The sequence below is a fragment of the Carcharodon carcharias genome, chromosome 21 (genome assembly GCF_017639515.1).
Source record: "Carcharodon carcharias isolate sCarCar2 chromosome 21, sCarCar2.pri, whole genome shotgun sequence".
In the NCBI taxonomy this organism is placed as follows: Eukaryota; Metazoa; Chordata; class Chondrichthyes; order Lamniformes; family Lamnidae; genus Carcharodon; species Carcharodon carcharias.
In genome coordinates this window covers 79,427,881-79,443,964 of record NC_054487.1, presented here as the reverse complement: position 1 = coordinate 79,443,964, position 16,084 = coordinate 79,427,881, and the positions used below count along the sequence as shown (strand labels likewise).

The 16,084-nt window shown below is 40.6% G+C and overlaps 1 protein-coding gene across 5 annotated transcripts in view; it reads left to right on the top strand.

The window, feature by feature from the left end:
* poc1b (POC1 centriolar protein B) overlaps nt 1-16,084 on the top strand; it is a 139,078-nt gene that overhangs the window by 26,760 nt on the left and 96,234 nt on the right. For all 5 annotated transcript variants that reach the window (XM_041215620.1, XM_041215619.1, XM_041215621.1 and 2 more), the window contains exons 3-6: nt 4,277-4,448; nt 7,814-7,993; nt 11,690-11,797; nt 12,196-12,311. In XM_041215620.1, coding sequence (XP_041071554.1) covers nt 4,277-4,448; nt 7,814-7,993; nt 11,690-11,797; nt 12,196-12,311 — 576 coding nt within the window. The remainder of the gene's footprint in view (nt 1-4,276; nt 4,449-7,813; nt 7,994-11,689; nt 11,798-12,195; nt 12,312-16,084) is intronic.

The following is a 16,084-nucleotide window of genomic DNA, read 5'->3' as shown; positions in this document are numbered from 1 at the left end:
GTACCCAATACCAACCCACTGGGAAGCTCCACTACAGACCATCCTCCAGCCTGAAAAATATCTCTTGACCATTACTCTCTGCTTCCTATTTTTCAGCCAATTTTGTATCCACTTTGCTACTGTCCCTTTTATTCCATGAGCAATAACTTTTCTCACAAGTTTGTTGTGTGGCCCAATCAAATGCCTTTTAAAAGTCCATGTACACCATATCAACATTACCTTCATCGAGCCTTTCTGTTACCTCATCAAAAACTCCAAGTTAAACACAATTTTCCCTTTAGAAATCCATGTGGCTCTTCCTTATCAACTCATATTTTTCCATGTGACTATTAATTCTATGCCGAATAATTGTTTCTAGAATTTTGCCCACTGAAGTTAAACTGACTGGTTTGTAATTTCTGGGCTTATCCTTTCAATCTTTTTTGAACGAGGGTGTAATGTTTGCAATTCTCCAGTCCTCTGGCACCTCCTCTGAGGCTAGGGAAGACTAAAAAATTATGGCCAGCGCCCCTGTAAGTTCTACTGTCACTTCCTTCATTATACTTGGATGCATCTCATTCGGTGCCTTGTCAACTTTAAGTACCAAGTCTATTCAACACTTGCTTCTTATCAATTTTGAACCCTTCTAGTGACAAGAGTTCCCTTGTCTGTCATCATCTCCCTCCTTGGTAAAGGCGGATGCAAAGTATTCATTTAATATCTCAGCCATGGCCCCTTCATCCACGTGTAAATTCCCTTTTAGGTCCCGAATTGGCCCTACTCCTCCTTTTATCACTCTTCTTCTATTTATATGTCTATAGAAGACTTTGGGATCCCCCTTTATGTTGGCTGCCAGCCTTTTGTCATAACCCTTCTTCGCTTCTCTAGTCTGCTTTTTCACCTCCCCTCTGAATCTTCTGTATTCCTCCTGATTCTCAATTGTATTTTCTACCTGACACCTGCCATAAGAACACTTTTTTTCTTCTTTATCTTAATTTCTAGCTCCTTTTTCATCTAGGGGGCTCTGGATTTGTTTGCCCCACCTTTCTCTTTCGATAGAATATACTTGACTGTGCCCGAACCAATTTTTTTTAAATTTGAAGGTAACCCATTGTTCAGCTACAGTTTTTCCCACCAATCTTTCGTTCTAGTCTATCTGGTCCAGCTCAGTTCTTGCCCCATCAAACTCAGCTCTCATTCAGTTAATTATTCTTGCTCTGGATTGCCTATCGTCCTTTTCTATCATCATCCTAAAATGTACAATACAATGATCATTGTCTCCTAAATGTTCCCCCATTGACACTTGATCTACTTGGCCCACCTCATTGTTGGACCTGGTTCTTGAAAATGTGTCTTTTCTTGTTGGATTGGGCACATACTGCTGTAGAAAATTTTCCTGAACACAATTTAGGAACTTTTGCCCCTCTCTGCCCTTTACACTACCACTGTCCCAGTCTACATTCGGGGAGTTAAAGTCCAACATTATAACTACTCTATAATGCTTGAATCTCTCTGCAATTTCCCTGTAGATTTGTTCTTCTATGTCCTTCTCCCTAGTTGGCAGTCCATAGACTACACTGAGCAATTCTTGAACCCTCTGGGACATCCTCTTTCTCCAGTACTACAACGCTCTCCTTAACCAATACGGCCACCCCTCCTCCTTTCCTTCTTTTCCTATCTTTTCTGAACACCTTGTACCCGGGAATATTTAACACCCAGTTCTGCCCTTCCTTGAGCCAGGTCTCTGTTATCGCCACAACATCACATTTCCACAAGGTAAGCTGCGCCTGTGACTTCCAATCTTATTTACTATACTCCGTGCGTTCACATACATGCATAGTAACCTTGATTTAGATTTCGTTACTTTCTCCTTCGCCCCGATTCCACCTATTAACTTACTATTCTCTATTCTAGTGTTATCTGTCTCTCTCAGTATTTTGTGCACCCTGGTATTCCTCCCCAGTATTCTCTCCTGGTTTCCGCACCCCTACCAATTTAGTTTAAAGCTCTGGCAACAGCACAAGCAAAACTCAGTCCCAGCTCTGTTCAGGTGCAACCTGTCCAGCTTGTACAGATGTCATCTTCCCCAGAGCCAGTCCCAGTGTCCCAGGAATATAAAGCCCTCCCCCTTGCGTCATCTTTCCAGCCACGCATTCATCTGTCTTATCCTCCTTTTCCTGTACTCACTGGCACGTGGCACTGGGAGTACTCTGGAGATTACTACATTTGAGGTCCTACTTGTTAATTTTCTACCAAGCTCCCTAAATTCTGATTGTAGGGCCCTTCCTACCTAAGTCATTGGTACTAATGTGGACCACGATCTCGGTGGCTGTTCACCTTACCCCAGATGAATGTCCTGCAGCTGCTCTGTGACATCCTTGACCCTGGCACCAGGGGGCAACATACCATCCTGGCCACAGAAACGCCTGTCTGTTTCCCTAACCAATGAATTCCCTATCACTATCGCTCTTTCTTTCTTCTTTCTCCCCTCCTGTATATCTGAGCCACTCATGGTGCCACAAACTTGGTTCTGACTGCACTCCTCTGAAGAACCAGTGCCCTCACCAGCTTCTAAAATGGAAAGCCGATTTGTGAGCAGGACTCCAGAAACTTCTTGCACTACCTGCCTACTTCTCTTGAACTGCCTGGTGGTCACCCATTCCCTTTCTATCTCTGAGTTTCTTAAGCTGCAGTGTGACCACCTCTCTGAAGTTGTTATCCACAAAGTTCTTGGACGCACCACAGTGACTCCAGCCGCCGCTCGAGTTCGGAAACCTGGAGCTCAAGTTTCTGCAGCTGGTAGCATTTCCTGCACATGTGGTCGTCTAGGACACTAGTAGAGTCCATGATTTCGCAGACATTACAGGACACACATTCCACATGACTGAGCTGCCCTGCCATGTCTTAATTCTACTTCCCTTATGTTAACTTTATTCTACTTTAAATTACTTATATTACTTTATTATATTGACCATAAATGTCCCTTATTCCTGGCGCTTCTCAGTTAAACCCAAGTATAGCTACTTATTTAAAAATATTACACTTTTCTAATTTACTCACCAGGTCCTACTTACCAAGGCTGCTGCTCTTCTTCCTGAGGAAAGGTAGAAAAGGAAAGGAGCAGCTCCTCCCTCCCCACCAAATTCCCTCAGTTACCTCTGCTCTCGAACTCTCGCCACTTCTCATGTTCTTTTATAACTCTGCTCTCTTCTAGATGCTGCTGACTGCCTGTCCCAGGATGGTCCTCTTGCACTCTCCTCTAGGAGCTGCTGACTGCTTGGCTTGGGGTCCTCGCCCAGCACTCTTTATCCTAACCCTTTAATTTAAATTCAGTTTAATTAAATTAGTCATGCACGCATGCACACACACCCATCCTTTCACAGTATCCCACTGTAGTATTGGAAAAGATAATATTTTTACAGCACAGGCTCACTTAGCATGTTCTTTACTACATTACATAAAGATAAGATATAACAATTGTTTGTGCACCTGGACGATGGCTGCTTTATAAGTTTTAATATGTTCATCTTACTGTGAAGTAGCTTAACAATTTCTATCTGTCCTCATCTAGTCAAGTGGTTGCATAGTCCATCTTTAAAAAGATTCAAGTTTGGTTATTGTTGTTATACTCTGAATCACACTTTTTTTACGAACAGACATAAGACAATGTGAGTCAACTCCCACATATCAAGCAGTTTGAGCACTTTACAGATGAATTTTTTTATTCATGGGATGTGGGCTTTGCTGGCTGAGCCAGCATTTATTGCCCAACACTCGTTGCCTTTAGGAAGGTGGTGGTGAGCTGCCTTGAACCATTGCAGTCCATGTGGTTAGATACACACACTCACAGTGTTGTTAGGGAAGGGATTCCAGGGTTTTGACCCAGTGACAGTGAAGGAATGGCGATATATTTCCAAGTCAGGGTGGTGAGTGACTTGGAGGGGACCTTCCAGGTTGTGGTGTTCCCCTCTATCTGCTGCCCTTGTCCTTCTAGATGGTAGTGGCCGTGGGTTTGGAAGGTGCTGTCTAAGGAGCCTTGGTGAATTCCTGCAGTGCATCTTGTAGATGGTACACACTGCTGCTACTGTGCGTCGGTGGTGGAGGGAGTGAATGTTTGTGGGTGGGTGCCAATCAAGTGGGCTGCTTTGCCCTGGGTGGTGTCAAGCTTCTTGACTGTTATTGGAGCTGCACTCATCCAGGCAAGTGGGGAGTATTCCATCACACTCCTGACTTGTGGAACCTGGGCAGAAAAGACTCGAAGTTCTAATATTGATTTATTTTTTTTTTATTTCTGAAGCAACTACCTCATTTGATAGGTGCCTTATGATATGGAACTTGAAGCCACAAACCAGAGCCTACCGATTTACAGGACACAAGGATGCTGTGATGTGTGTCCAGTTTTCCCCATCAGGCCAGCTGGTGGCATCTGCTTCACGAGATAAAACTGTTAGACTCTGGACTCCAAATGTGTGAGTAATGCTAGTGAACCTTTAATCTGATGATGTACAAATGTTTTATATAGGTAACAGATATATCTGTTATAAGAATGTTACAGAAATAACATCTCTTACGGCGTTGTTTGCAGCAAGTTATAGATTGCACTGTTCAATATAATTTAAAGAAATTTGCAAGAGTTTTGCTCAAACTGCAAAGCAAATGGACCTCCTGTGGCATTACTCACTGTTTGCTCTCTCATACATACTCTTGCTCTCTCTTGTGCTCTCCCTTTCACTCCTTTCTCTCATCTGCATAAAGATAGATATGCTATTTTTCCTTTTTCTCTGCTTTTTTACTTGCTCTTAAACATTCTACACTGTCCATTTCTCTTTGTCTCCTACTTCACTTCTCACTCTAGCTTTTGTTTAATTTTTTAAAGCTTTTTTTCAGAAAGAACTCAAGCAGGCAGACAATATTCAAAAAAATTTGGTGTATATGGACCTGTACATAGCTAAAGGGCTGGGTGGACAAGCAAATAGTCACAAGGAAGAACCTGAGTGTTGGGAAGAGATTAGCTGGGCACACAACAGGTGAGCAGACAAACCAGGAAGGTTTGCCCTGGGTGGTGTCAAGCTTCTTGAGTGTTGTTGGAGCTGTACTCATCCAGGCAAGTGGGGAGTGATTGGTAGGTAAAGAGTTAAGTCAAAGCAATGTGATTGTTTTGTTTTCAGCCGCTTTATCCTTATTGATTGTTACCAGCTTGATTTTTTTCACATCTAATGTATTGAATATTTGAGTTGAAATATGCAAGTCTTTTTTAGCCTGTCAATAACTTTTGCCCTACAGACATATGATATTGTGAGATGTGACTCCACTGAAGACATGGCACGGTAGATTTGCATTAGATATAAGACACTTGAAAAGATCATTTATAAATCATAGACACTGTTATACGTTTCACTCTGTTCTCTCTCTGTAGTCAGATTTAAAATTGTATAATAGTTGCCAAGGTGATTCCATCAAATAAAATACTCTTGGCAGATATTTTGCAGTCTCCAAAGCTGACTGTAAAGGAACTGCAAAGTATCTGTCAAAATGATGTTCCATAATGAAGTCATCTTGGCAGATATGCTATTTTTAGTTTTGATTATAAAAAGTGAATTTAAATGAAATATCTTAAAGGAGTTTGGCCAGAAATTTAAAAGGAAAAATTCCTAGATGCTTTGCTCTTCACATTACAGTTTTTGTGGGGGAAAAAAACACAACCCGTTAGTAGTGTTCTATCCAATACTTTTTGAAGTATCTAATTATGGGAAATCTTATGTAGATGTAATGACTTTCCAAATAATATGCTGGCTTTTCCTCTTTATACCTAGTCTTGTATATTCAATACATTTTCACACCAGTACAAGCTGTTACATTCAAAATCCAGGCCCCTCAGCGCAATGTTTATTGTACAATAAGAATTCAAAGAATGATAACTAGAACACTAAATTGATAAAGTTAACATTACAGCTATTTCTAGAATGTACGGACATGCGAAATAGGAGCAGAAGTAAGCCATTTGGCCCCTCGAGCCTGCTCCGCAATTCAATAAGATCATGGCTGATCTGTTTGTGTTTTGAATTCCACATTCCCATCTACCCCGAATAACCTTAGATTCTGGTTAGGCAAGGAAATCAATCTACCTCTGCCTTAAAAATATTCAATGACCCTGCCTCCACTGCCTTTTGGGGTAGAGAGTTCCAAAGTCTCACAACCCTCAGAGAAAAAAATTCTCCTCATTTCTGTCCTAAAAGGGCGACCACTAATTTGAAAACAGTGTCCCAGGTTCTGGACTCACCCACAAGAGGAAACATCTTTCCACATCCACCTTGTCAAGACCATTCAGGATCTTATGTGCTTCAATCAAGTCACCCCTCACTCTTCTAAACTCCAGTGGAAACAAGCTCAGTCTGTCCAACCAATCCTCGTAAGACAATCCACTCATTCCAGGTATCAATCTAGTAAACCTCCTCTGAACTGCCTCCAACGCATTTGCATCTGTCCTTAAGTAAGGAGACCAAAACTGCACACAGTATCAGAGATGTGGTCTCACCAATACACTGTATAACTAAGGTATAACATCCTTCCTTTTATGTTCAATTCCCCTCCTAATAAAGAATAACATTCCATTAGCCTTCTTAATTACTTGCTGTACTTGCATACTAACTTTTTGAGACTCATGCACTAGAACACCTAGATCCCTCTGCACCTCTGAATTCTGCAGTCATTCTCCATTTAAGCAATACTCTACTTTTTTTTTCCTGCCAAAGTGAACAACTTCACTTTCCCACATTGTACTCCATCTGTCAGATTTTTGCCTGCAACCTCCTTATGCCCTCTTCACAACATACTTTCCTACTAATCTTTGTGTCATTTGCAAATTTGGCTACTATGCCTGCACTCCACTCATCTAAGTCATTGATATAAATTGTGAAAAGTTGAGGCCCCAGCACAAACCCCTGCGGGACTTCACTTATCACATCTCGCCAATCAGGAAAAGACCCATTTATGCATACTGTCTGTTTTCTGCCAACCAGCCAATCTTCTATCAACTAGCTACTTACACTTTCTACAAATGTGTTTGTTACAGATTGCTTTGGTGTCCAAAAAGCTCCCACATTCCACAGCTGCAACGTAACACCTGTCTTGCCATTGTTACTTATGTTATTTAGTTAACTTAATTAAATAACCTTCTTAATTAAGTTAAAATAATTCCTATGTATACGACACCTCTTTCTTTCCTCTGTGCATAGAATTCCTATATCAACCTAATTTGCTACTCACTTTTATATAGAACCTCTGGGTCACTAGCTAGTTTAGCTTCCTGCTACAGTAATTAACACCAATCAAACCAACTACTTTCAGTTGATTGACAGAAAACTGCCACTATCAGGCAGTTCCCTGTTTAACAAGCTAATCTAACTTATTGAAGGTAAGTTCAATGTCAGAGCTTGATTCTTAATCTATATTTAAACCTGAACAAGACTCACCAGACCTTACCATGTGAATTCACTACTCACTTGGTCCCCATCTCACTCGGACATAATCTCCTGTCTCCCCGCACGCCCTGACTGATCCAATAGAACACCATTGAGTTTCAGCAAGTTTATTTCTTATCCTGTAACCAAACGAAGAGATCAGCGTTGTGCAGAAAATTGCTTTAAATCCGGATCTAAAAGGAAAAGTGAATTGAAGGTAGCGATTTCCTCCTCAATGCGAAACAGTAGATGGGTTTTTCGTCACTTTTTAGGTGTTGAAAACAGCATTGGCATTTATCAAAATTCAGTTATAGTGACAGCCTGTATTGCTTGATTTAGAAGACACTGAAATGATTTTGCTATTTTCTACTTAGTAAGGGAGCATCAACTGCATTCACAGCCCACAGTGCCGCAGTTCGCAGTGTTAACTTCTCCTGTGATGGGAATTTCCTAGTTACGGCAGCCGATGACAAATCAATAAAGATGTGGAACGCTCATCAACCGCGGTTTTTGTTATCCCTTAAAGGGCACAATAACTGGGTTCGTTCTGCCAGGTAAATTTAATTTAAGGAATAGATCGATTGATGAGGGAGTTGTATGTATATTAGAGTCTGATCACAAAGATGGTTTAGTATTTGTACTTTTTTTTTAGTTGTTATTTTGGGCCTTCATTTCAAATCAGGTGCCCATTGTGCATTTGAGTTATAACATTGTTTCATTTTGAATATTTTCTTGCCTTTTTTGCCATATGTGAAAGGTTCTAGTTAGAGATTTAGAACTTTGAACCTCTGCTAAATTTGCTGATTTCAACCAGAGCTGCAATAGGAAGGCTCAACTAGGCATGTGTTACACAATGCCTAAAAGTTGTTGAATTCATGAGTTGAAGTTGTTTTCCTGTGGCAATATTTTTATTTCATGTTCGAAGCAAGAATCCATTATTAGTACAAAAATTATGCAAAAGTTTTGTTAACGAGATGTTAACTTATTAGAAAGGTTCTACCCCAAATGTGCACTTAACCGATACCCAGCAATACACTCTAAATAAAACCAATAAGGTTACCTCATTGTCATTAAACAAAAAACAAACGAAAGAATGCCCTTTTTTTAAAAAAATAAAGAGGGGCGCAACTAGTAAGGAACTAACTATAAAACAAAGGAAATCTATAAATATAAAATTGTTTCCACTATCCACTGCACACCTCAGTCCTTGCTGTTCTCACTGGTCATAGAAATCTTCAAGCATTCTGCAGGCTCCTTCACCGGAGCCACCTGAACACAGACAAAGCAGCGTGTGTAATTTATTTTTCCTCCAAACTTATTCTTGATTTGTTTCTTTGAAAGGCCTACCATAGAGCTCTGCAAATCATCCTTTACTTCAACTTGTGGAGCTGGAATGTTAGAATGACCAGACAGATCAGGAGTTCAACTTGCCTTGCTCACAGAGACCAGACAGAATAAAGCTCCACTTTCTCCTGATGAGTCCTTCTGTTTGGCTTACTAGCAATCAAAGGATATAGTTAGCTGGTTACTTGTGATGAAACTGTACAATGAAGATATTGAAAGTTAACTGAGATGACCCAACATTGTAATACAATTTTAAATGGCAAGTTATATTGAGGATTGCACCCTCGGAGGAGTCCATGCTGAATTAAATCACAACTTGCTATATTCTAATTGCAATTGAAACATTAAGATTGCAATATTGTCCTTTTATAAGGAGGAAGTGGTGATAATCTCACTGGACTAGTAATCCGGAGGCCCAGTTAATTGCTCTGGGGGCATGGGTTCAAATCCCATGATAGCAGCTGGTAGAATTTAAATTCAGTGAATAAAAATCTGGGATATAAAGCTTGTCTCAGTAATGGTGACCATGAAACTATCATCTGGTTCACTAATGTCCTTTACCTGATCTGGCCTACACATGACTCCAGATCCACAGAAATGTGGTTGACCCTTAACTGCCCTCTGAAATGGCCTAGCAAGCCCCTCAGTTCATTGGTAATTAGGGATGAGCAACAAATGCTGATTTTGCCAGAGATACCCACGTCCCATGAAAGAATAATGAAAAATATTAATGCCGCAACAGTGTTGATGTGTGTTTTGCACCATCGTATTTTTGTTTTTTGTGCGTGTTGAAGCCATCATTGATTTTGAAAACAACAATTCAATGGCCTGGCCTTTTCAGTGGTAATGACAGTAAAACTGTCGGTGTTCGCCACTGTTATGTCACTGAAACTGACAGCAATTTCTGGATTTTGCACATACAATTGTTGAGAACCGCACACTCCCCCCACCCACCCAGACTGCAATCAATGGAAAATCAATTGAATTGACATGAACATCGACTATTATGTTGCTAGCCCCTCTAAACACAATGTTGAATGAGGTGTAATTGGGATTTTAAAGTATACTAAATTCATAATTACTGTGAGACACTCTCGCTATCCCTGAGAAGCTGTTTTTTTAATGGTGTAATGTAAGATTTCTTCATAATATTCCACATACTTAAAAAATAAATTTTTCTTTTAAGATTTTGTTTATTTTCATTTTAGCTTCTATCTTAATCCAGTCATGAACAGTTATTCACTCTCTGAAAATATAAATTGAAAATGAAATTAAGTAGTTTTTAACTGCCTGGTTGTACTTCAAGGTGATTAGATGCTTTTTAAAAATTTATTCGTTCATGGTATGTGGGCATCGCTGGCTAGGCATTTATCGCCCATCCCTAATTGCCCATGTTCATTTAAGAGTCAACCACATTGCTGTGGGTCTGGAGTTATTTGTAGGCCAGACCAGGTAAGGATGGCAGATTTCCTTTCCAAAAGGACATTGGTGAACCAGATTGTGTTTTTTTTAATATGACAATGGACAATGGTTTCATGATCATCAGACTTTTAACTCCAGATTTTTACTGAACTCAAATTTCACTGTCTGCCGTAGTGGGATTCAAACCCAGGTCCCCAGAGCATTACCCTGGGTCTCTGGAATACCAATCGAGTGACAATACCACTATGCCACTGTCGCTTTGCTGATATTACTGCTGCTGCATGCCAAAACATCCCTTGACTTGGCACCAGATTTAAACTGTTGTTGAGAAAGGGGAAAACCACAACGCAGAGATTGCTAGATCTTTGCAGGTAGCTTTCTTCCAGGTCAGTAACAAATTATATTGACTCACTGCTGACCAGCATCTCTAGCCTAATATGTTTCAACGTTTAGAAGGAGGTGGTGGCATAGTGGTATTGTCACTGGACTAGTATTTCAGACACCCAGGGTATTGCTCTGGGGACCCGGGTTTGAATCTCACCATGGCAGATGGTGAAATTTTAATTCACTAAAAATCCGGAATTAAAAGTCTGATGACCATGAAACCATTGTTGATTGTCGTAAAACCCCATCTGTTTCACTAATGTCCTTTATGGAAGGAAACCTGCCGACCTTACTTGGTCTGACCTACATGTGACTCCAAACCCACAGCAATGTGGTTGACCCTTAACTGCCCTCTGAACAAGGGCAATCAGGGATGGACAATAAATGCTGGCCTAACCAGCGACGCCCACATCCCGTGAACGAATCCAAAAAAAAATGATACTAAAGTAAAATCTTATGAGTCAGAGGTTTCTTAGTATAGCAGTTAATTTAGCTTTGATTTTCTAGCTCAGGGGCTGAAATAGTGAGTAACCAAGTTAAACAGTTTGATCCCTGGCCTGTAATGATTTCAACGGGGGTTGCTAGAGTTTGTATAAATTACTGGGTTAGGGAGGATAAAATTGTTCAGTATTACTGTTCATTGCATTTTCTTTGCAGAAGTGGTTCCCAGCTATCTCAGGGAATTAACTTACTATTTCCAATGTTAATTTATGTCATATATTTTTGAGAATGATGTGTGAATCTTAGTAATTGATTAGTGGTTATACAAGTGTAACATAACTGTACTGATTTGTTGTGCCAAAAATTGTGTTGCTTATGTATTGGGCTGTATTTATTTTCTCTCAGTTTTAATCAAAATGTTGCGATTACACTGTAAAGTTCAAACCAGTCTAGTTTTATTCAATAGTTCAATGTTGCACAAATGGTGGGGAGGGGGTGTCGGTGGTTTAGCATTCTTGCAACAAATCTATTATCAAGTTTGTGATTTTATCCATAAAGGGCCCTGATTTTAATGGTGCTTAAGTGTGCAAGTCATTTTGCATGGTTTAAAGAAATATCCTAACCCTCCTTCAAATATTGTTATGTACTTTGATCATTAGGTTCTCTCCAGATGGAAGACTTGTAGTTTCCTGTAGTGATGACAAAACTGTTAAGATTTGGGACACAGTGAGCAGAGAATGTATCAATACTTTCACTGATCACAGAGGGTAAGTTAAAATTTCTTCTTTACAAAAGGCATTAATCTTCCAATCTCGAGTTGCGTCATAAAACAATCTAAATTAGTTTATATCGAAATTCCATTCACCCTCTAATATCACTTCTCTTGCTAGGCAAATCCAAATAATTGTAGCTACTGATGAACTGCTCTGGTTATTCAGTATAGTTGGAACAGCTTGTAAATTTTAGTCTTCAGGTCTCTTGCTGATTTCCTTTTTGTACAATATTTTGCATCTGCAGCAAAAGTGTGACAGAGAATCGATAGGCACAAGGATTCTGTCTGTCTGATGTAAATATTTGTAATGATTCCATCACTGATTTGCTGTAAATGACATAGTACCAGATCTTAGTATTGATACTCAAAAGTATGATGTTTATTATAATCCAGATTTGCCAATTTTGTGGACTTTAATCCCAGTGGTACCTGTATAGCTTCAGCAGGGACAGATAATACCGTGAAGCTTTGGGACGTTCGTATAAACAAACTGCTACAACATTATGAAGGTAACAAGTTAGAATTCTAAATTAGTGCTGACATTTTTATATTAAATAGTTTGTAAATTTAATTGTAACCAAGATTTATGGGAATGTAAATTAACATATTCAACAAACTTAAATGTTAAGAGTTTGTGGCGTTTTTGAACAAACTCATTAAATATCTAGAGACAGAAGTTTTAGTTTGGGTAGATTTTATGCACTTATTAACAAAATGATGAATGTCAAGTGTATATAGATATGTGTTTAACACTGCCATTCAAATTTATGGTTGCGTTGCCTCTGGATGCTGTTGATTTTTTAAAATTCATTTATGGGATGTGGGCATTGCTGGCTAGGCCAGCATTTATTACCCATCCCTAATTGCCCCTTGAGAAGGTGGTGGTGAACTGCCGCCTTGAACCACTGCAAACCATGTGTTGCATGTACACTCACAGTGCTGTTAGGGAGTGAGTTCCAGGGTTTTGACCCAGCGACAGTGAAGGAACAATGATATATTTTCAAGTCAGGATGGTGAGTGGCTTGGAAGGGAATACCAGCTGATGGTGTTCCCATGTTACTGCTGCCCTTGTCCTTCTAGGTGGTAGGGGTCGTAGGGTTTGGAAGGTGCTAAGGCGGCTTGGTGAGTTCCTGCAACACATCTTGTAGTTGGTACACGCTGCTGCCAGTGTGTCGGTGGTGGAGGGAGTGAATGTTTGTGGATGGGGTGCCAATCAAGCAGGCTGCTTTTTCCTGGATGGTGTCAAGCTTCTTGAGTGTTGTTGGAGCTGCACTCATCCAGACAGGTGGGGAGTATTCCATCACACTCCTGACACAAGCCTTGTAGATGGTGGACAGTCTTTGGGCAGTCAGGAGGTGAATTACTTGCCGCAGGATTCCTGGCCTCTGACCTGCTCTTGTAGCCGCAGTATTTATACAACTAGCCCGGTTCAGTTTCTGACCAATGATAAACTCCACGATGTTGATAATGGGGGATTCAGCGATGGTAATGCCATTGAATGGCAAGGGGTGATGGTTAGATTCTCTCTTGGAGATTATCATTGCCTGGCACTTGTGTGGTTCAAAGGTCAGTTGCCACTTGTCAGCCCAAACCTGGATATTGTCCTGGTCTTGCTGCATTTGGACAGGACTGTTTCAGTACCTGAGGAGTCACAAATGGTGCTGAACATTGTGCAATTAACAGCGAACATCCCCACTTCTGACCTTATGATGGAAAGAAGGTCATTGATGAAGTAACTGAAAATGCTTGGGCCTCGGACACTACTCTGAGAAACTCCTGTAGTGATGTCCTGGAACTGAGATGATTGACCTCCAACAACCACAACCATCTTCCTTTGTGCAAGGTATGACTCCAACCAGTGGAGAGTTTTCCTGCTGATTCCCATTGACTCCAGTTTTGCTAGGGCTCCTTGATGCCACACTCGGTCAAATGCTGTCTTGATGTCAAGGGTAGTTGCTCTCACCTCAGCTCTGGAATTGAGCTCTTTTGCCCTAAGGCTTTTGAACTAAGGCTATAATGAGGTCAGGAGCTGAGTGGCCCTGGTGGAACCACAGGTTATTGCTACTTGATACCACTGTTGATGACCCCTTCCATTACTTTACTGATGATCCAAGAGTAGACTGATTGGGCGGTAATTGGCCAGGTTGGATTTGTCTTACTTTTTGTGTACAGTACATACTGGGCAATTTTCCACATTGCCAGGTAGATGCCAGTGCTGTAGCTGTACTGGAACGGTTTGGCTAGGGGTGTGGCAGGTTTTGGAGCACAAGCCTTTAGTAGTATTGCCGGAATATTGTCAGGACCTTTGCAGTATCCAGTGCCTTTAGCCATTTCCTGATATCACGTGGAGTGAATCGAATTGGCTGAAGACTGGCATCTGTGGTGCTGGGAACCTCTGGAGGAGGCCGAGATGGATCATCCACTCGGCACTTCTGGCTGAAAATTGTTGTGAATGCTTCAGCCTTATCTTTTGCACTGATTTGCTGGGCTCCCCCGTCATGAGGATGGGGATATTTGTGGAGCCTCCTCCTCCACAGTTGTTTAATTGTCCACCGCCATTCATGACTGCAATGTGGCAGGACTGCAGAGCTTAATCTGATCTGTTGTTTGTAGAATCGCTTCATTCTGTCTATCACTTGTTGCTTATGCTGTTTGGCATGCAAATAGTCCTGTGTTGTACTTACACTAGGTTGACACCTCATTTTTAGGTATGCCTGATGCTGCTTCTGGCATGAGGTATCTTTTGAGGGATAGGAGTGAGGGTGTGTTACTTACAGTGCCTGAGATTACCTATCTTCATTCTTTGACTTCATCAGAAGCTTGACTTTTTTCTTTCCAATATTTACTTTATATCTAATTTCACTCAAGCCCATTGAGAATTTTCCTGTCATTGCCTCATGATTTTTTTTTAGTTATTTTCATATTCTCCTGCCTGAAGTCTTCAGGCCTCCCACTATGCTACTTTCACTTAATAAATGCGTTCTCTTTAATTTGTTGATTCCTATTCATTTGTTAATACTCAGTCTCAATGTGATTCTCCTTTTCTAGCTACCAATTATACTCTGCTAGGCCACAGTAAGTCTAACTGTTACCCTGAATTCATCACTGTAGGAGAAATGACCAATGTTCCGATTCACTGGTGTTCATTTAAAATTTGGTGGATAACTCATACTTTCATTCAATCTCCATGGTTTGAGCAGTGGTTTACTACTTTACAACATATATGCAAGATTTGACAACAGGTTCTAATGCTAGACCAGAGAAGTTAAAATAATATAGTCAAATAATTTCCTTTCTTTAAAGTTCACTTCATTTTTTTTAAAAGTGGCAAAGATGAACCACAGTCTCCCAACCTATACAACACTTTTTTTGTGTTAAAGTATGACTCTTTTGACACACTGTTTTAGCCCTTCTCCATGCATCAGTTCCAAAGTGTGATGTAGAATTTTTAAAAATCCAATAAAACAAGCAACTTATCTTCTATTTTGGCCTGGCTGATCAATTTAATTTGAATTACCTGCAATATAAGCTAAATAATATCAACCCAAATGAACAATGAGAGCCAGTGGAAAGTCTACCACACATTGGTGATTCTCAAATGCAGGGAAAATGTGGGAGTCAATGCAACTGCTGTCACAAAAACAAATCTTCAACAAGACAAAAAATAGGATAACCATTACCTGAAATTAAGGTGCTACTCATGGGCCAAAGAACCATTTGGCCCATCAAGCCTGCTCCTCCATTCTGCAAGATCATAGCTGAGCTGATTGTGGCCTTTACTGCATGTCCCCCATAACCCTTGACTCCCTCGTCGATCAAAAACCTGTATAACTCAGCCTTGAATATATTCAATGACCTAGCCTCCTCTACTCTCTGTGGAAGAGAATTCCAAAGATAAATAACCCTCCGAGAAGAAATTCCTCCTCATCTGCACCTTAAATGGGAGAGCCCTTATTTTTAAAATGTGTCCCTTAGTTCTAGATTCCCACAAGAGTAGAAACTTCCTCTCGGCATCCACCCTGTCAAGCCCCCTCAGAATCCTATGTTTCAGTAAGATCACTTCTCATTCTTCTAAACTCAAATAAGTGTAAGCCCAACATACTTCACAACCCCTTCAGAGAATCTCACATCGCAGAGGAAGGCCATTTGAACCAACGTGCCTGGGATGACTATTTGAAAGATCTATCCAATTAGCTCCTGCTCTGCTCACGTCCCCCCTCCCCCCACTCCATATCCCTGCAAATTTTTCCCCTTGGAGTATTTATCCAATTCCCCCCTTTGA